This window comes from Thermobia domestica, chromosome 5 (genome assembly GCF_964235325.1).
Source record: "Thermobia domestica chromosome 5, izTheDome1.hap1.1, whole genome shotgun sequence".
NCBI lineage: Eukaryota > Metazoa > Arthropoda > Insecta > Zygentoma > Lepismatidae > Thermobia > Thermobia domestica.
The window spans coordinates 161,474,502-161,500,267 of record NC_137458.1 but is presented as its reverse complement, the minus strand read 5'-3'; the positions used below and the strand labels follow the sequence as shown (position 1 = coordinate 161,500,267).

Sequence of the window (25,766 nt, the reverse complement as noted above, 5' to 3'; positions counted from 1 at the left end):
AAAGTAGGAAGAACACAACTAATCGAGATTTGAAGAATAGAAGAAAATATTGGGAGTTCAAAGAGGAAGCTGAAGATCGAGAAATGTGGAAAAAACATTTCCAGGACCAAATAAAAAAAAAACCTCATTAGTCCCAGATTTGCTAAAATGAATAATAATAATAATAATAATAATAATAATAATAATAATAATAATAATAATAATAATAATAATAATTTTAAACGTTTTGTTGCTTGCATTCAGTTGTGACTTCTATTATAATCACATTTTGTGCTGTAGACGAAACATAATAGGCTACATTACTTCATAATGTACTTACTTATCATTATTTCATTCTATCAATTTAATCACACCATAGAAGATAATTTATTACATATTATTCTTCAATTCTTAATATTTATTACACGTTTTCTTTCAATATAAAATTACCTCATCAATTACTACATAAAACCTTCATATACTACACTCCTACTTTAGTGTAGTAAGCCTCATTAAATACTCACTTAACAAAATGTACATAGGATTTGAGGAAAAGCAAATTAACCTAAAAGTCGAAATTGTAGTTAGTGCAACTTTTGGCAATCACAAGTAACAAGCGATGCTTAGAGTATTCTGTTAGCTAATACATATGCTATTATCATTATGGAAATTAAATAACTTGAATATAAAAATATAGGTACTAGGGTTTACTTAGAAATTTTAGCAACTTCAATATTAATTTATGACATAAAATTTCATGAAGCTTATACTTTACCAATGCAATTACTCTATAGCCGGACACATTAAGGCAACAATTAGTTTGTAAAACCTATCAAGATACGGCAGGAAACATTATGCAGTGCGTTAGGAACATAGTCTATTTATCTCATTCTGATGGTAGGATAAAAAAAAAAAAAAACTCAAAGCATTTACTTAGCCTTATGAAGTAGTCTACAAAATTATCGAATTCTATTTTCTTAAAGTCTCGAGACAAGAAATGTTGTTCACTTTTCCACACTAACGTACACCTCGACTTAAGTAAAATTTAACTTTTCTTCCAAATTTTCACTCTTAAAATGATATTAAGCTATTCGCTTACTAAGTTTGATGGTGTTAATAAATTCTATCTAGGTATGTTCCAAAATGTTATTTTAATTTTGTTTTCAACTGTAGAAACGTTTATGGTCAGAAATTTCAACATTTCACTTATATTTTTCACTGTAAGTGTTTCATATTATTTAAAATTCAGTTGCAATTGTAAACAAAAATAATATATGTCAATTTCGATCACTCAATGTTATGAAAAAAATACATACTTGTAGCCCCGATGATTTCTATTTAAAATTACCCTCGTTGACTTTTGCTGATCTAATAATCTCAAACACCATGAACTATTTGGTTTAGTAATGGACCGGGCAATAAATTTCTAAACAGAAGGTAACACCCACATAACTGATAGTATGTAAGATGTAAGCTTATATGCGAAAAGAACGTTTTCGAAATTATGAAAATAATCCGATCTAAAATTATGTGAATATTAATTGTGATTTTATTACATCAATTTTATAAATGAAATAAAAGAAAATTTGACGGAAATAACCTAATTTCTGTAAATAAAACAATCATTCTAATTGGATGCAACTCAATAAGACTCTTACCGTAGAAGATGTTACTGTGCACTTCCGCGAATTGTTTAAATTACAAAATATTTACAGTAAAATTAAATGTATTGTGCAAACGTAAAATATACCTGATAATAGAAAAATAAATATAAAACTATATTATAAAGCATACTCTAAACTAGATGATACGTTTACATTTATAATATTACTTTATATTATATCAAGTTGCATGCAGAAATGAACATTCTTATTTTGTTAATAACATAACTGAATGTTATTTTTAATGCATGATAAAGTGTAATATGTAGTTCATTTTTGTAGTTGAAGTGTTATAAAAAATAAAACTCATAAATAATGTCTTTGATTTTAAAAAAATACTTATATCATCACTGTATTCCCTATTGCTTTTTCATGCCAATTTTAGGCCTTGCTTACCGTATACATTAAATATGTATGTAGTTGAAACATCAGGGCTAGAAATTTATAAAGTAAAAATTGATGATATGTTGAAAAAAAACAGTTATTTCCTCCAGTTTCCCACAGCACAGGCATCAACGATAATCTACATCTTTTCTAGTATCAATTAAATAACTAAAAGTAGAACTAGCCGTAACTATGAAAATTTAAAATAGTTTTACTATATGCAATTATTATTCAATCAGCTATCGCAGAACATTAACAATATATTCAAGTCATAATTAGCCTTATAACTACACAGATATAATATTATCATGTAAACAGTCAATACTAATCCATTTAGTTTGCATTTTATATTATTACAGAATATGCTTTAAAATCTAAAAATACTTGCCTTCAACAAGTTTATATATATATATATATATATATATATATATATATATATATATATATATATATATATATATATATAAACGCTCATTATTTCATTGTCAATACAATAGTAACGGTACTGGTGGTATAGTGAAACAAAATCCTAATTTAAAATTATGTTTACATTGGACCTGAGATTATACTGTAATTTTATTTCAGTATATAAGTAAAATTATTACACGATAGTCACACGACTAAATGGTTTCTCCCGTGGATTTCACCCTGTTTTGTTGGTTATGAAATCTAATTCTTACCTACTGCAAGTAAAGCTTCTATTAGACGTAGCTCATAGAATCCAGAAAGGATAAAATATAACTCGGCACCAGAGACAGGAGCATCGTCTGTAAACAGTAATAATAAATAGTTAACGCTAATTTTAAGGAAAATATTGCCTCATATTAATTGTCTCGAACGAAAAGGTTAAGATTGATATTGTACTAACTTATAGGCCTACTTTAAGGATGAGCATAAAGTGCGGTAAGTTTGTTATTAATAAATGGTACCTTAATTTTTGAAAACTTCAGTCGCAAATTAGGTATTGATTTTCAAAATTTCAGAGAATGAGACAGAAACATTCCTTGTAGGAGCTACAATTTTTATTATCCATAATGGATCGAAAATTCCATAGTACATAATTTCTCCATGTCATAAATGTTTTAAACTTTTTTGTAAACATAAATAAAGCAATAAAATATCATGAGATACAAGAGATTAAGTACATGCTTCAAGTAACATTTTTTCATCTCTGTTCGTAATGTACTGCTAATAACTGAAAAAAGAAACTAATTCAAAAATTATTGTGTTTATACATTTTATGAACAACTCAAGAAAACACATTCTTCTTTCTTATAGTTTTAGATTACTTCTTACTTCTCCAGGACAAGTAACTTTCAAATTGACATAAAACATTTTGAAATCTCTACAGAGCAAACACTTCACTGAGAAAAATCCGTTATCCGGACAGCGGTATATTGTACATATATACAGAATCCGTATGTTTGTTACAGAAATCTGTACAGAGCATAAGTTATCCACATGCTACATACGAACTGCCCTTTTTCTGCTTAGATGTTACATCATATTTCTGCAGGATGTCTGACATCTAACAGTCCTCCGTATATTATATAAGTCAGTTATATATTATATAAGTCCATCTGTATGTTATATAAGATTCTTACCGTCTATATATAGTTCTTTCATACGGAAAGTCAGTATAAGTGGAACACTTATAAATACGGAAAGTATTATAAAACATACATTTTTAGATGTACGTTTGCTACAGGGTGTTACATATAGTCGTACATTAAGTCCAAAATTTACAGGATTTACGAATGTAACCTATGTTTTTACGTAAGACATATATGTTTTCTTCTCTGTGTGAAACTACAAATTAAAATATACAATAACAATAGTAATTCTAAAGAAAAAGTTGCTTGTTACTTAAAATAAGATTTGTGTCATGTGTTTGAGCAGTGTATGCAGCCTAATAATTTATTTAGTACCTCTCAGAAACATTTTTTATTATAGTATATACAGAGGCCGGTCAAAAAGTAATGCACAATGCATTGCAACTTACTATCTAATCTATGCCTTTGGTTTCTGTTGTTGCAGGTAAGACCTATCCATTAGCAATTATGTAGAACTTATTGAAAATACTTCCGTGGAATACTATTCGTAATTTATAGATAAAAATCTTATTTTTTTTTAAATCACTGATCTACAAGCGCAAACTCTTATCCTCACCTATATACTGCCTGTCTTTCCATTCTTCTCCTCGTCTTCTGAGGGAAGTATTTACTTTCACCTCTAATTTTGCGTCACCTCCTTTTCCATCTTTGGCTGGTTTGCCTACAACTGATGACTTGGCACCACCCAATGAGTCTGCATCTTGTCGAGCCTTAAGAAGTTATAATTATAATCAATTTCTTAATCTGATACTAGCACAATGTTTACGCTACAGTATTTCAAGATCAAAATGTAGTCTTCCATATTTTGTTTAAATTAACATATAAGTCAATTTACGTGTCTTTCTTGAGCCACAGTCAAAAAACACTAATACTAAGTTTATTATGATACAGACTCTGATGCTTTCATATTCAGTGAATGATTATCTTTATGAAGAATAAAATGTATGTTAATGAACTATACCGACAAACTTTAAGAGATGATTCTTTACATCAAAATAAGAGAAAAAAGTTCATATGAAGCTATGGCGAAAAGTGCATAGTTTCAGAGCTAGGGCTGTCCAAAATCGCGAAAAAGCCAAATTTCAACAGGCCCTATTTTAAACTCCAGAAACTGTATTTGTTGATCCTTATCAGCTTAAAGGAAGTCATGCAATCCAAAAATGCATATTTCATTAATTTTCAATGGGTGTACAGAGTATTCTATACAGGGTGAAATTCCCGGACATGCCATCAACCAAATTTTGAGATATGCTCTGACTTTATGATTGTTCTAAAGTAGGGAAACGATAAGCTTTGACAGCAGTGAACACAGAATCCTTTGGCGCGATATCAGAAGTGTTAAGGATCGTCAGTAGCACGGTTTCTCGTACTCGTGAAAACGCATGGTGCAATGTTTTCTTTCACGCTTTTAAGTGAAGAAATCGTGAAATATATCGTGACAAAATACATATCATCACACGTTATTCCGAACACAAAGATACATGAAGCTGCCGGTTCCTAACACTTCCGACTTCCCTCCGGAACATTAGATGTCCACTGTTGTCAAGGCTTACTTCTTGCCTCCTTTGGACTCTTCTTGAAATCAAGGTATATCTGAAAACTTTATTGAAAACATATCTGAGAATTATACCCTGTAGGGAATACCCTCTACACCTATTGACAATTGATGAAATATGCACTTTTGGATTATGTATGCGTGGCTTCCTTTACGCTGATAAGAACCACCATCCATAGTCTCTCGAATTCGAAGTAAGGCTTTTTCGCGACTTTGGACAGCCCTAGATCTGAAACTATGCACTTTTCGCCATAGTTCCATATGAACTTTTTGTCTGATTTTCATGTGAGGAATAACCTCTTACAGTTTGTCAGTATAGCTCATTAACACCCTATATATATATATTGTAGCAGCACTCGATTTTCGAGTAAATTGATTTGTATATTTTTGATTCTGTTTTAATGTTTATGTCATAAAAATCATTTATTAAGGTTACGGGAATTAAATGTTGAGTATGAGAGTATAATGCAAGCTGCACAATGTTGCTAATGTTTGTGTCAGCAGTTTGTTGTAAATAAATGTGAATAAGAATGTCTTCGTTGAGAGTCTGGCAATGTAGGAAGGAAATGTTGACAATGTGTCTATCCTCACATTAGCCAGATTCTATACATTGTATAAAGTGAATCTGTAAGATTTCACGAATTTCACGAAATTACGGATATACGGAGAATTGCTTAGAATCGGGAAATCAGAGCGTGTCGAGGATTGCAATTTTGAGTCTTGACACATGGAAGGAATTTGTCTTTCCATGTGAAAACGGTGTCGCACATGCTGCAAGCAGACGACAAGCAGACGACGGAGGTTGGACAAAGCTCAACAAAACCAGAGGACGGGAGAGGTTTTGGATCAAGTCCTGGAAGTCCATAGAGGAGTCCTCAGGGTGCAGTTGATCGAGTCTATGATCAAGTCTTAGTGAGCAGTCTTTGGTTCGAGTTCTTGGAGAACCAAGCTTTAGTCGAGAGTCATCCAGATGACAGGAGAAGGAGATACCAAATCATTCTAACAACGTAGAACATCACGCCGAGAGTAGCAATTGAGAGGAGCCATACCTCAATGCTCGTTTTCGTCTTTCAACAGTAAGGAGATTCAGCGTAAAGGAGCCGAGTTCAACGCCAGAGCAACGTGCGAATTACACCAGATTATCCAGGTATGTGTTGCACCGACTCAGGGCTCAAAGGCTCAATACTTGACCGTTTCTATACCCGTCTGGCAAATTATTCTTAATATCCGTCATTACTAGATTTCTGGAATCTTACAGTAAACTCATAAGTCAAAGAAATACAGTGATATTAAAATTAATGAAGTGGACGTATCTTTATTTGATTTATCCCCAATGAGAAACCTCTCGCAATTAAATATCAAAGTTTATCCCACTCATTCTAGATGGTGAGTGGAAGGCATCCAGTTGCACTCAACTTTGCATCCCCAATTAGGCACTGAGTGGCTGGGTTGTCATGGTTGTAGATGCTGGTTTGCTTAAGCAAGTGTATCGATTCCAGTAGACGCGATTAGAATCCTTCCCATGGTGGAGTATGCTTAGGGTTCGATGCCTAGCGAAGGTTATTTGTAAGATTTAAGTAGTAGTTCAGATCATGGTGGAAATTGCTGGTTTTGGTAATAGGCCAATCAGTAGCGATCTCAGACAGTAGATTTAAATAATTAAGCCTACTTCCCACCCATATTTTAGATCATATTTTATAACATAACTAAAACCCACCTTTCCCACCCTCTCTTCGATGAAGTGTAATTTTAAGGATTGTGATCGTATTTTCTCGAATTAGGTTAAGGTATTATGTTATAATGTGTTAATTGATATAGTGTGAATTTAAGGTTTTGCAATAAGAAATAATTTATCTGACTCTCCTGACCAGTTAATTAAAATAGCTCGAATATACGTGTTATAAGAATAAATAATTTTAAATAATTAATAAGTAAATGAGTAACGAAAGTATTCGTACGAGAGCAGAAAAAGCGGCAAAAGGGGTACAGGTTGGAAGCTTGTTTAATATTGCGACCTCGTGTAAGAAAAAGCAAGAAAGTGTAAACCTAATTTGAAATTAGGACCCGTCGAGAATTTTCCGTCCAGTCCTATAGCAAAATCTGATACGGAAGATTTTACATCAATCTTTCCATTTGAAAGTAGCGTAATAGGTACTAAGCAGTCGAGTAGTTCAAAAGAAGATAAAATGGCGACAGGCGTAACATTTTATTCTGATGTAAACAAAATTCCGAAGTTTGACTTAAAGACAGATAATGATATAATTGGCTTCTTTGATGAATTTGACGATGCGTGTCAAATGGCAGGCGTGAGTGAGGACAAAAGAAAAGAGCTATTACCTACTGTATTTAAAGGGAATGGTAGACAATGGATGAAGGTATTTTTAAAGAGAAGGAATGTTAGCAAAATTAGTTATAAGCAATTACAGAAAGGTATAATAGAGGAATTTATACGTACAAATGTAACATTAGATATAGAGGAACGTATAAGAGAAAGGTTACATCTCGAGGATGAACCTATAATAAATTATGTGTACGATATGCTAGTTTTGTGCGAAAGATTAGACGCTAGCATGGATGACAAAAAGAAAATAGGGATAATCGTAGGTGGCCTTCAGCCATATTTCATGGAACGAGTAGGAACTAACTCGTATTCGACAATTGACAAATTTGTAGAGGATCTTCAGAAATTAGAGAAGAATAAGTGCAAAGTAGAGAAACGCGTCAAACGGGAAAACGGAAAGGTTACTGTTAAGGACCTTCTCAAGAAAATGAGAGAACAAGTAGAAGAGGAGGATAGCGATGTGGAAATTGATAAGTTGCTGTTAAAGAAAGAGATTAGAAATAGGGAAGACGTAAAAATTAAGCAAGAACCACCAAGTATCACTCAGTTGGGTGAGCTAGAGAAGAAAATAGAAAAATTACAGTTAACATTAACGACTAAGTTTCAAGACCGGAATAGTAGAGAAGATAAAAACGATAGTGATTCGAAGCAACAGAAGAATAATAGTAGTAATTTTAGAGGAAATAGAAATTTTCGTAATGGAGGACGAAATTTTTACAAAAACAATGGAAATAGGAATTGGAATCGAGATAATAATAATAGTTATAATAGGAATAGAGGTTCTAGCGGATACAATAACAGAAGAGGATTTAGAAATAATTGGCGTAGTAACCGAGGTGGAAGGAAGACAAATTTTTGGCAACAACGAGGGAATAGTTGTTGTGCTAACGGTGTTAATGGTCCATCATGGTGCCAAAATTATAGTCAAGTAAATTGTCCAGTACAGTATGTTCCAGTGGTACCGAACCAGATAAATGGTACAACTTACTATCAGGCTACAAGTTCAAATAATTTAAACTAAGTCAAACTGTAAATGACAGAGGCGCATTTACAGGCGGTAAATCAAAAGTTAGAGAAATAGTAGCCTCTACGTTAACAGATAATAATATGCTCTATGTTCCGATAGAAGTAGATGGGAGAAGTCATAAGGCGTTGATTGATACAGGATCGCAGATATCTATTGTAAATGAAAAGCTAGTCCCACCTAGTGCGAAGGTAATCCCTAGACCAACACGTATTCGTGGAATAACACAGAATGTGTTAGTAGTAAATAAGATCGCTGTGATTAGATTTAAAATGGCCGGACAGACATTTCATTTGGAATTTCGCGTAGTGAAGGATTTTCCGTATCAAGTTTTGATCGGGAATGATTTTCTACAGAGTCAGAATTGCCAAATAAATTACGGTCAGAATAAATTGACATTGCAGAGATTTGGAAAGCCAAGATTAAGGAAAAGGGAAGAACAGGAATCTGTAACTGTGTCTGATAATGCAGCTTTAGGAATAAAACATTGTATTAGACCAAGATGGGTACTAGGTCATAAGGTACGGTTGTTACCTAGGACTAAGACTACTGTGGAGGTTAATTTGGTTAGTTCTTGGAATAACAGGGAATACTTGTTAGAGCCAGACAGAAAGATAGAAGCCCAATACAATGTGTTGATCCCGCGCGCACTTTTATCGGCTGAGAATAATAAGATCGAAATTATTAATCCATCCAATAGAGCAATTTTATTAAGACCAAATGTAACGCTAGGAAAAGCTGAAGAATGTGTAGATGAAGAACAATTGAAGAATGAAGGATTATCAAACGAGAATATAGATAGTATTTTAAGATCACGTAGGAATTTTGATAAATCCCGATTGAAATTTGGAACCGAAACGAAACTGGAAATTAGGAAGCGAATTGAGAGTTTATGCTATGATTTTGCGGATGTTTTTGCATGGCAGGATGACGAATTAGGCCAAGTAAAACATTTTGAGCACCACATCGAGTTAGAAACGAAAGTACCATTTAGACGACACCAATATCCTATTCCCATAGCGTTAAGAGATAAAGTTAAGGAACATATTAACATTTTGTTAAGACAAGGAATAATTGAAGAAAGTGCAAGCGCTTATAACTCTCCGATGTTGTTTATACAAAAGGCGTCAGGGGGTATTCGAGCAGTTCTCGACTGTCGGTTTTTGAACAAATGCGTAAAACTGCACAGCATTGCGCTGCCTCCGATCCATCAAATTTTAACTTGTATGGGAGGACATAAATATTTTAGTATTTTGGATGTAAAGTCAGCTTACCATCAAGTGCCTATTTCTGAGGAGTCACGGGAGTATACCGCATTCAATATACCGGGTGTAGGAGCCTATCAGTATCGAGTTCTTCCGATGGGATACTTACAATCGCCCGCTATATATACAAAAATAATGGCGATGACCTTGGCAAATGTGAATCCAGATTCAGTTTCCTATTATATGGATGATGTATTTTTATATACGAATAATCAAGAGAAAATGGTAGACGTACTACAATCAGTTTTTAAAAGGTTGAGACATTACGGACTCAAACTATCTGTAGAGAAATGTCAGTTCATAGAAAGGAAAATTTTGGCTCTCGGACATGTTGTCAGTGACGCAGGATATGAGGTTAGCCCGAAGATAATTCAGGCAATAAAAGCATGTAAGACCCCGAATAATGTAAAGCAGTTAAAATCTTTTCTTGGTCTAACGAATTACGTTAGAAAATTCTGTAAGGACTATGCCAAAATCACATCAGCGTTTCAACCAATTTTGAAAAAGGGTCACAAGTTCGAGTGGAATGAATCACACCAGCAGGCGTTCGATCAATTAAAATCAGCGTTAATGAATGCACCATTATTAGCTCCGTTTAGGGAAGATTTGGACACAAGAGTGTACACTGACGCATCGACTAGTTCGATTGGTGGAGTTTTAATGCAAAAACAGGCTAATGGTGAATGGACACCAGTAGCGTATTACAGTCGTGTGTTACGTCCACAAGAGAAGACCAGACACATAGTGGAGTTAGAAATATTGGCAGTGATAAGTTCATTAAGAGCATTTAATTATTACTTGTTCAATAAAGAATTTGAGCTGTACACCGATTGTAAGGCATTAAAGTATTTGCAAACGTCACCTAAATTAGGTCCGAAACTGGTGAGATGGAGTTTAGACTTAGCTCAGTATAAGTATACACCGGTGCATTGTCCTGGAGAAAAGAATCCTAGTGATATTTTGTCCAGGAATACCGACATTGAACCAACAGTGGACGATATAGAGTTAGAAACGTTGAAAGTGAATTCCGAAGATCTCCAAGTTAATTTGACCTTTGACAAGGACATTGATGTTGGCGAGTTACAGAGAAAAGATTCATTTTTCGGACCGATTATGCATGCAATTGAACACCCAGAGGATGCTGATGTAAAGGCCGAAAAACAAGCTCGATGGTATACGGTAAAGGACAATAGGCTTTATAGAACACAACGAATGGCAGGCGGTACAAAGTTATTATTATGTATTCCTTATGCATTAAGATAACAGGTATTCAAGAACCTACATTGTTCGCTGTATGGTGGCGGACATTTTTCTTACACGAAATGTTATAAACGTGCACTAAAGTTAATATATTTTCCGAACATGAAGAAATTCTTCATGGAGAAGATAGGTGAATGCATAAGTTGCCAGATACAGAAAAGAAAGACAGGAAGAGTACCATTTCACGCGCAGACGTACCCCTCTTATGCTCCATTCCAGTCAGTTGTGATGGATGAGGTTGGTCCTTTCAAATTGTCTCGTAACAATAGAAATAAATACATTCTAGTATTTGTAGATAATGCAACTAGATTTGTTATCGCTAGAGCGGTACCCGCAGTAACGGCAGAGATCGTTGCGCAGGTAATATTTGAAGATCTGATTACGAAACATGGGGTTCCATCTCAGATCCATCTGGATAGGCTATCATCTCATCGCAGCAAAATCTTGGATGAAATGTCAGAGAAATTTGGAATGCAATTGCATTTTGCGAATACAAGCGCCCATTATTCGATAGGAAGTGCAGAGAGGGCCATTGGCTCATTACAGCAAGTAATGAAGCATTACATTGACAAGGATTTTTCAAACTGGGACGAGATCTTGCCAAGTTTGATATTTACTATTAATACGCAAGTGCATGATGGTACTGGTTTTTCGCCATACTATCTATTGCATGGAGTCGAACCAAGAACGTTTCTTGAGCAGGACCTAGACATTCCTTGCGAATACGTCGACAATGAGGTGAGACTTCAGAGCATAAAAGAGGCACGACAACTAGCGTATAAGAATTTGCAGAGAAGATTTAGATCTCAGAAGAAGCAAATAGAGAAAAAGTTTGATCAACCGAGTTTTGAAATTGGTCAAAAAGTGTTAATCAGGGAAATGCCAAGAGCAGGTTTGCCCGCATGTTTTGGCAACCGTTACAATACAAAAGGGGTAATTGTGGATAAGATAAACAATAATTCATACAAAGTACAGTATGAAACTAAAAATGGTGAAAAGAAGAGTGACACTATAGACTTAAGACGATTAAAATTATTTATAGAAAGTAAAAATGGTGAAAAGTTTGGTGACACAGATCAAACATCAGATGGTGATGAATAAAGTTGGATTTGGTGAAAAAAAATTTTTTTAACATAGGGTCTAATGTAACTATGGTACAAATTGGGTCTACCGATGAAGTGTCAGAAAGAGGGCACTTTCTCAACCAAACCCTAAACCCGAGATTGGAGGAAATGCTAATCTCCATCAGGAAATTTCCCGAATCGATAGACACTTTTTGAATTATAGTTACTAGAGTTGTGAATAAATAAAAAATGTATGGAATGTAAAATTAAATTAAATAATTAAAATCAGTTGACACCTAGAAAGTAAAATAAAATATAAAATACATAGGAATAAATAAAGTTTTGACAGTAGGCTAAAACACAAATAAAATGAATAAGTAACAGGAAATTAATATTAAGTTTTACCAATTCCAGAATTTTATTCGAGACTGAAAAGGTAAACATTAGAATATGGAAACAACAATGTGGGTGATCTATATAAAGTTGATAGTTATGGTTCATTTTGGAAAATCAGACGATCATCATCAAGTAACTATGAAGGACGTAGGGATAGCCCTAACGCAAGATTCGTTGGCAGTTCATGCGTCAAATATGGTTTATACAACTATTCGATTACATGTTAATTTTCACGAAGCTGTGCCGATGCACAAAGTGTGTAGTGAATCATATGATATTTTAGAAGAGTACGCAGAAAGGGAAAGACAATTTAGAATTAATATAATAAATTGAATACCATGTCAATTTGTATTCATAAATGGTAGTTCTAAATGTATGGAGTCAACAAGGACTAAACGTTCAATTTGCTCTATGCTATTAGGATTTGGGTCTATAGGTTTGTCAACCTATAACCTAATACACACACAACAGTTGTCGACATCGATTCAAAAATTATCTGAACACGAAAATGTATTGGCTGAGGAAATTCACAAGTTAAAAATATCGCATAATGAGGAAATTTCAATAATGCATGGCGTGGTAGTTAAGGTACATGATGTTCTTCAGAATGTAAGGAGTAAACTGCAAGAGATGTATTGCTACCTGCAGCAAGCTCAAAGGAAAATTTTGACTAATCTATTTTCTCATTTAGCTAGAGAAAGAGTGAATAAAATATTCAACGACATACTTAGCAACCAATTATCCTATCATATTTTGTCGAATTTAGATGTGAACAAATTTATAAATAGTCATGATATTTTGAAGCATTCAATTTATCGTTCTGATATAGGAATGTTTTATCGAGTATCATCGATTTACTTAATGAAATACAACTATAATGAAAACAACATCGACTTATTACTAAAAACGCCTGTTGTTTACGAAAATACTGTATCAAAAATGTTTAATGTAATTTCAATGGGTTATCTAACGGACAATTTTCGAACGTATTACAAGTTACCGGAAGTGGTATACTTAGCTAATGGAATATATCACACACTAGATCGGTCGAAATGTGAATTCTAGAGTTTCTTGTATTTTTGCGAGCAGATATCACTAGATGATGCAGCTAAGTGCTTGAACAACATTGTGTTCAATGGATCGCTAAGTGGTTGTGAACAACAAACAGAGAAATACCTAGGCAAGGTAGTGTACGAATATACTCATGCTGGAGTATTATACTCATCATTGGTAGAAGGATATGTGACTAAGCTAGGTAAACATCACGAAGTTCCATCGACGAAGGTAAATTTTGGGAATAATTGTTCGTACTTCATTGATTACAGTTTATTTGATAACCTAATTTTTGGAGAATTGGCGATTCCAACAAGAAAAGTAATAAGCGTAAATAATAAGCATCTAAGTTTGATAGGGAATTGGACGCTAAAGCAATTAAATTTTAGTATACACCATGAGGAACTCAATAATCTAGCAGAAAATTTATTAAAACTGAAAGTGGATACCACTGTACCACTACTAATAATTCGAACGAATTACATAATGTATGTAATAGCAGCCACCATATTAGTGTTAATTGTTTCAGTCATTGCATTAATAACGTTGTACTGCAGACTGTATAAATCGATAAGAAAATATAAAGTAGAAAACAATGAACCATAATAATCATAATAATAATAATAATAATAATAATAACATTAATAATAATAACATTATTTAGTATAATATTGGGTATAAGTTGTTTGAATATTCCGTGAACTAGAACGAGAAAAGTCTAGAAAAGGTTGTAAACCACGTTGTAAACAATAGAATTAAGTATTGGTAATTTAAAAAAATGAAGTCGAGTGTAAACAAACATGTAAATGTGTCAAAAGTGTTTAAATCATGCATTCCATACTCACCAAACAGCCATCACCAATAGTAAACACCATCACCACATAAAGGTATAAGGTTAAGTAAACAAAGTCTATAGTCTATGATAGTCCATAATAGTCATACTACCCAAACCGGATAGGTTGTATTGTAATACGGTGTACCAAACGATGTCCCATTTCCGTATAAAGTATGAACGAAATGAAGAAAATAGTGAAATAAGGATAGAAATAGATGAGAATAGATAACCTAGATGAATCTAGGATAGTAACATCAATTAAGGATAGATAAAGTCAAAACATTCAAGAAGGGATAAGGAAAATAAATGTAGGAAGTAATAATATTAGTAATAATAACAATAGAAATAGTTAATAATAGATAAGAATAGACAAAATAGTAATAGGTTACTATTATAGTAATAGTAGATAGTATATATGCATAATTACTACAAGTGTTTCTATAAAATAGCGAATAATGAATTTTATATTGTATGTACATGGTGAATTAAAGGGTTAAAAGATGTAAATAAGCATAGATAAAGCTAGAAATAATTCAAAAATAGTGTTAAAGAATGTTTAGTGTATGTAGTAATAACGTATTTACTTATTATTTTTAAAGTCCGAAAATTTTGTAAGTTTTAGAAAAGAAAAGAAAAGAAAATAATATATTTTATTATAATTAGTAATAATCAATCAATATTGATTGAAAAGAATCATTAGAATTATTAATTTTATTGTGGAATGTAATTTGGAAACGATACGAGCAAGGCTCACATATTATTTAGTATGGATTTGCGTCAAACAGCTTTTGAATGCTCTGAGCAGCAGGAGGTAAGAATAAGAAGTGAGACCCCGCGCGAGAGTATCTCCGCGAGAGGCTACGTTAGTCTCCACTCCAGGTCTCAGGTAGATGGAAATGCGAATGATCCCGAGCGAACTCGGACGAACACGAAGGGAGTCACTCTATCCAGCTTCGCTGTAGTCCCCGTAAGCTTGATGTTGCATCCCAGTTCGAGCGTAAATCTATGTAATATGTTTTTGGAAATTCTAGAAAAATTAGTATTTAATAAAATTAACGATATTTAACCGCGTAGATGATTAAAATAAAGTTTAAACTACATAAATATGTATGAAATAAGTACTAAAAGCTTAAATATAGAGAGATATAGCGAGTATAATTTAATGCTATATTTATGGTAGAAAATAGTGAAAACACGAGTTTTTAAGTGTAAAACATAGTCTCCAAGTTATGGTTAGAAGGACTTCACACATAGCTAAAGTTTTAACGGTCATGCACAAGAATTACTAGGAAAGTAACAAGGGTGCTCGACACAGAAAGAACAAAATAAGACTGCTTCAAAAAGATGCGACGTTTAGGACGCAAAAAGTGTAGGCAGACACAAGATAGGAGTTTTAATTATTTAATTAACTATAACAAAAGTAATTTTCTACGAGTTTTAAGTAGGCCTATCCCGACTTTATCTATTTCTCGTCTATTTCAGATAATATCCAAAAACGAAGGAAATGGACATAAATACAATATTGTTATTAATATCAGCGTTAGTTTTAGGAAGTGTATTAGTTGTAATAGTAGTTATTACATGTTATATTTTGTTAAGATTAAATAGGATAGAGAGAAAATATGAAAATAGTGTAAGAAATAGTAAAAATAATGTAAGATCAAACATAGATTTAGAAGTAAATGGTAGAGATGAGTCTGAGACTTACGCACTTTCCCAAGTATCACCAATTTACGCCACAATTTTAAATAAGAGCAAATCTACACTAAAAACTATCCCACAAAGCACTGATATCACTATTTTTAAGAATTTGCCAGATTGTAGTATAGCGGATTGTAGTAAGAGCACTGAAACTGAGCGGGAAAACACACACTTGTACCACATCACTACAGAAGATGAGAAACACACTAATACATCAATGGGACACTATGAATCCACGAAAACCGACGTTTTCATCGAAAATTCCGACAAACACGGGAAAACTGAGTGCCCGAAAAACATGAAAAGTGAATATTTTTATCCGTGCGACGTGGTGGTATTATAAAATACAGTGTTTTAAAACTAATAACGAAATAATTGCTAGTGAATATTAACACCAAGTGTTATCCGTACAAGAGTGACGCGCAAACAGAAGGGCAGGAAAAGGAAGTTAAGTTAACCTTGGTTGAAAAGTGTTGATCTTGCAGTTACCAAGCTGGAAGTATCTGCAGCATATCCAACGCCCTGCAGCAAGATTTTATTTCCGTTCATGCTAAAATGTCAGTGATTAAAATTTTGATGAAAATAAAACAATTATATTTTCAAGTCTTTTTAGTGCTAATGTAAGAATATTAACTAACTATGTTTTAACACTATGTTACAAGTTTTTGTTTTTAGATTTCCAATCATATAGCGGTGGAAATAAATGAAGTTGAACCAGTACTGATACGGCCAATAAATTCATTGGTTGGCACGTATGGACAGACAGAGTAGTGGAAACTTTTGGTAACATGAAACTCTAAAAGCGTTGTTGCGAAGAGAAGATTATTCAAGAGTACTTGTAAACGAGCATATATAATTATGCACAACCACTCTTGAGCAAATGTGATGAGCAAGTATTTCATCGAAAACTCACTAGATGTCGTGAGCATATACTTTGCCAAATTACATTTGAAGTTTTTGTATTTTATAATTATAGGAATTAAGAAAATATTAAAGATTCAAATATATATATATATTTTAATAAGGTTAGGTGAAGGAATATTAATTACTGTTTATAACTATTCTGCACAATTATACATGTTATTTAATTTCATTTATCTTTCAATATTGATTCAGTTTATATGATGTACAGGGTGTTTATGAAAAATCGCCCTCTTACGAGGTCTACCTTGGATTGCGAGGCAACCAAGTTTTTAAGGGGGACCATGTAGCAGCACTCGATTTTCGAGTAAATTGATTTGTATATTTTTGATTCTGTTTTAATGTTTATGTCATAAAAATCATTTATTAAGGTTACGGGAATTAAATGTTGAGTATGAGAGTATAATGCAAGCTGCACAATGTTGCTAATGTTTGTGTCAGCAGTTTGTTGTAAATAAATGTGAATAAGAATGTCTTCGTTGAGAGTCTGGCAATGTAGGAAGGAAATGTTGACAATGTGTCTATCCTCACATTAGCCAGATTCTATACATTGTATAAAGTGAATCTGTAAGATTTCACGAATTTCACGAAATTACGGATATACGGAGAATTGCTTAGAATCGGGAAATCAGAGCGTGTCGAGGATTGCAATTTTGAGTCTTGACACATGGAAGGAATTTGTCTTTCCATATGAAAACGGTGTCGCACATGCTGCAAGCAGACGACAAGCAGACGACGGAGGTTGGACAAAGCTCAACAAAACCAGAGGACGGGAGAGGTTTTGGATCAAGTCCTGGAAGTCCATAGAGGAGTCCTCAGGGTGCAGTTGATCGAGTCTATGATCAAGTCTTAGTGAGCAGTCTTTGGTTCGAGTTCTTGGAGAACCAAGCTTTAGTCGAGAGTCATCCAGATGACAGGAGAAGGAGATACCTAATCATTCTAACAACGTAGAACATCACGCCGAGAGTAGCAATTGAGAGGAGCCATACCTCAATGCTCGTTTTCGTCTTTCAACAGTAAGGAGATTCAGCGTAAAGGAGCCGAGTTCAACGCCAGAGCAACGTGCGAATTACACCAGATTATCCAGGTATGTGTTGCACCGACTCAGGGCTCAAAGGCTCAATACTTGACCGTTTCTATACCCGTCTGGCAAATTATTCTTAATATCCGTCATTACTAGATTTCTGGAATCTTACAGTAAACTCATAAGTCAAAGAAATACAGTGATATTAAAATTAATGAAGTGGACGTATCTTTATTTGATTTATCCCCAATGAGAAACCTCTCGCAATTAAATATCAAAGTTTATCCCACTCATTCTAGATGGTGAGTGGAAGGCATCCAGTTGCACTCAACTTTGCATCCCCAATTAGGCACTGAGTGGCTGGGTTGTCAATATATATGGCGTATGTTTTGTGTGTAAAATTTGTAAATACGACTAGAATTTATGCTCCTATTTTTAAGTTAATTCCCGTTTTGTGAATATTATAATTGAAACAGTAGTATTATAATGCTTTATAATTATTTTAACCGTGCACAATACTAATTTAATCTTGCAATGTTGGATAAGCCAATTTAATTGATTACAAATATTGTTTAGAGCTTTAAAATCATAGTTAGTGGTAATACCTGTCTATTTGTGTGTACAAATAAAACAATATTAATAAATTTGTGAAATTGAAGTACAATGTACATTTCTGATCATTTCAATTAAACTTAGTATGTATAACTGAACGTTGAAGACAAGTATTGTTTTATTACGTGAACCAAAGTTCTTGGTATTATGTAGTTTGTTTCCAACTTTGACGTATTTGTCTTGCTATGGCAACTATACTGCTGACCAAAACTTAAGTACAAAGTATATATTGACATGTTACTGTTACAATGAAAGTTATTCTTATTTTAATTATTCTTTAACTGATAGTCATTAACTATCTAATATTATAACAAAGCGACTTACATCGTGCATATGGATGGCAGGCCTACCTGCCGGCGAAACAGGTCTGTCATCTGCATGACATATTGAAAATAAGTTAATCAAGAAGTGTTTGATGAAATGCTTGCCACTCCTTTTGAGGACCTTTCGGAGTTAAGGAAGAGTTTGTGGTTTGGGTCTCATCTTGGCAACATATCTCCCTTAAACATCCCAAGTATGTTTCATTGGGTTCATATTTGGGAAGAATTTGGGACACTTCATGCGGTAAATATGTTTTTCCATAAAGAGGTTGACCACACCCTTCATCCAGTATGAACGAGCTTTTATCGTCCATAAAAGTTAAAGTTGAATCTACAGAACTACGCAATAGAGAAACATGACGGATTATGAATGGCATTACAATCCTTTGCACTTACCATAAATCTTCGTTCCAAGAGCTACAACAAGCTGTGCCCAATGATCACTGCATGCCCAGATCACGATGTCGCCAAACGTTTCATTCCTTTCCACAATATTTTCTTGATTTTCCAGATTCATGCTAGATGCGCTAATGTCCAGAATCAGATATTAGACTTAATCTACTTTCATCCGTAAACTTTATCGACTTATTATGGGGTATCAACACCATAACAGTCAAGCTGATTTCTGACACACCTTTGACGGGATTCATTTCATACGTTTACGTTTGCAAAGCTCTACATCATGCACGCAGTTTGATGCGATATATGTAGCTTAGTGCTGGCCTACAGTTGATTACGCAGTTGATCAGCCGTGTTCCGACGATATCTTTTCGTAGATAACACCATATAACGGTCCTCTTCTGGTGTGGTACTGCGAGAACACCCTCCTTTGAGGCATTTCCGATTATTTTATATTTTGACTACAATCTTGACATTGTTCTGTTAATTTTACAATTCATTTGCAACTCTGATTACAGCACGTTTTTCTCTAAATTCACCAACGATATAAGCTCTCTATAATCACTCAGATTTGTGTCATATCTACAATGAGTATTCAGTAACTTTTCTCAATATCTTTTGAAACAAGCCGTCAAAATTTTCCTTATCACACCACGAATTACACAGAACTCATGCTCATAATCGTCACCTCCTAATGATCAACAAGCTTTTGGCTTTCACGAGCTGGATAATTAAATCTTTTCTCTCAATGGATAAGTATTTGGTTGATGTGGTGATGGAAAAGCGTAATAGCCTATATTTTTGTAAAAAACATTTCATGCTTAAGTCTTGGATACCAGTGGAACGATATGTGCTCAAAATTTTCTTTCTCCAACAATTCAACTATAGCTATAGCTCGAGCAGGAGCAACATTGCAGTTCATAATTCTGAAGAGTAGTGTTTGTCATGGAATCTTAGTGAAAGATGAATTACAGTAAAGAGGCAAGAATGAGTCCAGTAAATTGTATAAAATTGTCATTATGCTATTGAAGAAATTTCAGCTTTCCAGAAAGGATATTAATTTCTACCATTTTTTTATTATATTTTTTATGATTTTTAGATTCGTGTGTGTAAAAGTTCCTTACTTTAATATTTTCAGACAGAAACTCAAAATCTCGTATTCTAATATTCACATAATTAACAATATTAAATGTAGCGATAATATTGTTCTAGGCATGTACTTTTTGTGTTAATCATGAAAACTGACTTGTATTCTATGCTTATTTCTGCATATCATATTACTTCATATTACATCATATCATAGTACATAATATTACTTCAAGCTTACGAAAGCTGACAATTTAAACTTATTAAATGTTTATTGATTTAATCTTGGTAATAAACTAAAGTAGTCTGTTATATGTTACTTACTTTTTCTTGTGCTCTGGTTTCCAAATCACTTTGTTTATAGCATAATATTCTGAATTTAACGAAGGCAGCTAGCAATTCTGTAGATAACTGAGCTTCTTCACTAAGAGTCTGACTAATTGCAGCCATTACTTCCCAAAACTGTGGTGGATTTTGAGGCTTTTTGCCGTCACTATACTCCTTTACGAGCTAGTAAAAAAAAGTGAAGTTTAATTAGGTAAAAGACAAATCTTATAAATTATTTGTGAAATGTTGAAATGAATGGTATGGGGGGGAACAATCGAAGTTCGTTTTCATACTTCGATTATTTTCCCCTGTGTGTCTTTCTCCTACGATTGATTTTGGTGTTATTTGTATGTTTAAATGTGTCACAATATAGTACTCGATCCAGATGTTCTTGTACCTGGATCTCGGAAGGTTGAACCTTCTCCTTAATGAAATTCAACGTATACTACTGTTACCACACTACTCACGAAAGAAGTATACTATTTGTAGAATGGCCTTATCATCCTGTCATGGTTTCGATCCCACATAAATACCTAGGTTCCCACATAAAAACCTACCATGCTTCATACTCTTTCTATTCTATAAAGAAAATCAATGATAATTTGCACAAAAAGTCGATTTTCTTCCTCGAAGACATACGGATGATCTTAATCAAGGAAAGATCAAGTCATTTTTCCTTGTGCCTCCTGATGACAAGAGCAAACGACTCACCGACACTTCATAAGTAGTCGCCAATGATCTCTTTACAGTTTAACTGCTAATGAAAGAGATATTGAACGGTTTTAACATCAAATATTAACACACGATCCACCTATAATATGTTTTGTATTATAGCTGATGGTGATGATGACAATTTTTACGCTTTTGTTTCTTCATCCTTGAAACTACTTTACAACAGTAGAGGTTTTACAGGTCGATATTTTGCTCAAACTACCAATCATGCCAATAATAATAATAATAATAATAATAATAATAATTATTATTATTATTATTATTATTATTATTATTATTATTATTATTATTATTATTATTATTATTATTATTATTATTATTATAAATTATAGTCAGAAATGCATTCTGATGTGGTATCCAAAAGTCTACTACTAGAACTATGTAATATAAGTGCACTATTTAAGTTCTTTATCGGGAATTTTTTAAACTTCACGAGAACCTTTTTTTAATATATTAACAAACGTTTCTATCATTATAAACATATATAAAGTTACATATTTCATGTAAATTAATAAAATGTATAATGATTTTAATGCATTTATTGATAAAATTATAGTAATACGTATAATTCAGAAATTATAAGCAAGCATATAGCCCCTACTAGTTATATACCGGTACTTTTCTTTCTTTCCTTTTCCTTTTTCTTTTTCTTTTTTTCCTTTTTTCACTTCAATATTGTACTTCAACATGTTATCTCCTTTAAGTCCCTGAGAAGAATGAAATAAATCCAGGAAAATTCCTTGTACGTTAGGTATTAAAAAATAATTTCTATTTTATTCATTTTTGTGTGGCGTTTGAATAGCTGAAAACTATAACAGTATAAGTATCGTTTTGGTTAAAATTGACGTAAGTTTATGTAATACAAGTCACACAAGAAAACGGAAAATTTTAGCTTGTACCACTAACTATTGCTTCTATTAGGATTCATTGCGCTAAATTTCAGTTCTTTCTGTAATTATGTTCACGCGCATGTGTAGCGTGAGCCAGAATCTTTTGTATTTCCATTAGATATAACTTTCTTTGCCAATACCGTGCAAAAGGAAAAATGGGCCCCAAGTATTCCATGAACACTTTTGTCTATTCAACACATATAAATTTGTGCCCAAACACTTTTAAGAACGGATTTTTTTTAACAAGAATCATTTTTGCCCGAACTCTTCTAGTAACTTAATCGTCTTTATTATGTTGTGATTACGGATTAAAACAATACTTTTCTTGATATTGCTCTCAGAAAACTACAAAGAGTAAGGTGCGTTTTCCTTTATGCATGAGACTCATGTGTGTATGTACACTAGAGTACTTGTCTGACATAAATGATTCTTAAGAAAGAGTTCAGTTCATTGAAGTGTTTGTAACTAAAATTTGTGTGTGTCGAGTAGAATATATGAGATTCGATTTGGGTGTGTTAGGACTCCACACATGCCTCTTCGGAGCGAGTCCTGGCGGCGACTTTGGTCTGTTGGGCGATCATCGCAGTAAAGATTCCGGTCTATAGGAAAGGTCTAGACGTGGTTGCAGTAACAGTGAGTAACGGCGAAAACTAGCAGGGATCGGCAAAAATGCATTTCTAACCGGTGAAAGGAAATGAGAACTATCATTGGATTTTTCCCAAGAACTCACAGCATGGAAATGGTGATTTTTAAAACTGAATTACCCGAAGTGGGTAGAATCAGATTCACGGATTTTGGGGAAAGCAAGAAGTTGTTTAATTATGGATAGGCACTATAAATTGGAGGATGGAACATCACGAGTTTAAACATACCAGGTAAACTAGAAAAGCTGAAGAGAAATATAGAACAACTGAGCGTGGATATAGGAAGATCAGCGAAATAAAATGGAAAGAACAAGATGATTTCTGGTCAGATGAGTATATAAATATTAAGTTGGGTTCCGAAAACAGTGCCACTGGAGCTGGGTTTGTAAGGGAGAAGAAGAGAACTTTATGGACACAGCAAGAGTAGAAGTGGCTTATAACAAGTGGTTTACACGTATAAAAAGTTACAATTGTAACCGACAGAGTCATAGCAGTAAAACTAGCTACCAAACCAAGAGATTAAACTCTGATATAAATGAAGTAGTAGAGCAAGTTTATGAAACTATCTAAAACATCATAAAGGAATTGAAAGGAGAAGAAAATCTTATTTTGGTAGGAGAAGAAGACTGTCGTAGGAGAAGGTGCAGAAGGGAATACATACAGTAGGAAAATACGGACAGTGCAACAAAAGAGGAGAAAGGTTGATTAAATTTTACACAATGAACAACCTAGTAGTGGAAAATAATCTGTTCAAAAGATATAAGCGAAGGAAATTGCCACAAGATCTACAGATACCAAATACTTCATATAGTCGTTAAGGAGAGGTACAGAAAGAAAGTAAAGAACTCTGAAAGTTACCCAAGAGCGGATGTGAACAGTGATCACAACTTAATCATGATGAGAACTTAATTGAAATTTAAATACTTAGGAAAAAAGCAAGAAAAGTACAGACAAGCTGAAGAACAAAGAAATTTAAGAAAGTTACGCGAAAATACAAGATATAAGATAGCACAAGAACCAACCAAGGAAGAAATTAATAAGGAATGGTAATTTATTAAAACTGGCCTGCTCACTTCCTCAAAGAAAGTATTAGGTCACAAAGAAAAATAGCGAGGAAAGAATGGATCATAAAGGAAATTCTGGATTTATTTGATGAGAGAAGGAAATTGAGGAATATCAACAACAGTGAAGCTAAGGCGCAATATGATATAATAAGAAATTAGATCATTGGAATGCGAACTTGTCAATGAGTGGATAAAACAACAATGTTGAGAAATAGGAAAGGATATGGACACAATAAGAGTAGAAGTACTTATAAGAAGACTTATACGAACGTCAAATGACGAAGATCAAAAATCAATGTACTAAAAGATAAAAAAAAGGAAGATCCATGACTGAAGTTAGATATAAAGTGGAAACATGGAAGAAATATTTAAAAGGGCTCTATGGAAGTGACAAACAACTAAAATAATAGAAAACGGAGAAAAGAAAAGACGAGAGGATAATTCAAGTTGAGATCTCAATACAACACAGCATTTCAAGACCTAGGATGTGGAAAATTCAGCTATAGATGAGATACCTGCAGAAATTATACAAAATTTGATACAAAAAGTTCAGGACAGATTGTATGAATTAATTGGCAACATTTATGAAGAATGACAGGTGCCTTCAAGCTTCCAGACGAGCAAGTAGTGGTAATACCAAGAACAATAGGTACTGAGAAGTACGAAGAAAACAGAACGATAAGCTTATTTATACATGCTTCAAAAATCTTAACAAAAATAATATATAGAAGATTGGAATCCAAGATAGAAGTACTACCAGATGGTCAATTTGGATTCAGAAAGAACCCCCCAAACGGGGGGAGCAATACTTGCATTAAGAGGGTTACTAGAAGAAATAATTCGAGTGGGAAGAACAACTTACGTAGATTTTTAGTCCTAGGAAAAGTGTTCGATGATGTAGAATGGTATAAAATGTTTAAAATTATGAATAAGGCAAGAATAAGCTACAAGCAATGAAGAATAATATATAATTTGTAGAAAGAACAAAAGGCAGCAATTGAGGTAGAAAGAGAGAGAGGAGAAGTAGCAATTCAGAAAAGGGTTAGACAAAGTACTCATAGTCACCAATTTTGTTTAACCTTTACATTGTAGAAGCAATAAAAGAAATCAAGGACACTCACAGCATGGAAATAACTATTCGTGGTAAGAAAATATACAAGCTTAAATATGTGGAAGATATCATAATGTTGGTAGAAAGTGAGGAAAAGTTAGAGATATGTCTCAACGGTACGCAATAAATTCTTAGCAGTAAATTTAACATGACATTTAACAAGAGCAAATCAAGAGTTAGAGATGCGTTACAAGAAAAATTAAGATCAAAATAGATCAGTTAGTGGAAGAAATAAGGAACTATGTTACTTAGTTACTCAAATACAAGCGATAACAGAAGCAAAGAGAATGTAAGATCGAGAATATCCCAGGCGAAGAAATAATTTGAAGAAAATGAAGCATCGGCATCTAATCGGAAGCATCGGCACAGAACTGAAGAAAAGGCTGATGAAGGGATATGTGTGGAGTATGAATATCTACGGATGTGAGACAAGGACACTGAAAGAAAAGGAAAAACGGAGAATGGAAGCCTCTGAAATGAGGTGCTATAGAAGAATGTTGAATGT

The 25,766-nt window shown here is 33.5% G+C and overlaps 1 protein-coding gene across 1 annotated transcript in view; it reads right to left on the bottom strand.

The window, feature by feature from the left end:
* LOC145686221 (uncharacterized) overlaps positions 1-25,766 on the bottom strand; it is a 307,734-nt gene that overhangs the window by 242,088 nt on the left and 39,880 nt on the right. Inside the window, exons 3-5 of the mRNA XM_081759284.1 lie at positions 20,818-21,003; positions 4,194-4,347; positions 2,705-2,791 (exon numbers count right to left, since the gene is read on the bottom strand). Of these exons, the coding sequence (XP_081615410.1) occupies positions 2,705-2,791; positions 4,194-4,347; positions 20,818-21,003 (427 nt within the window). The remainder of the gene's footprint in view (positions 1-2,704; positions 2,792-4,193; positions 4,348-20,817; positions 21,004-25,766) is intronic.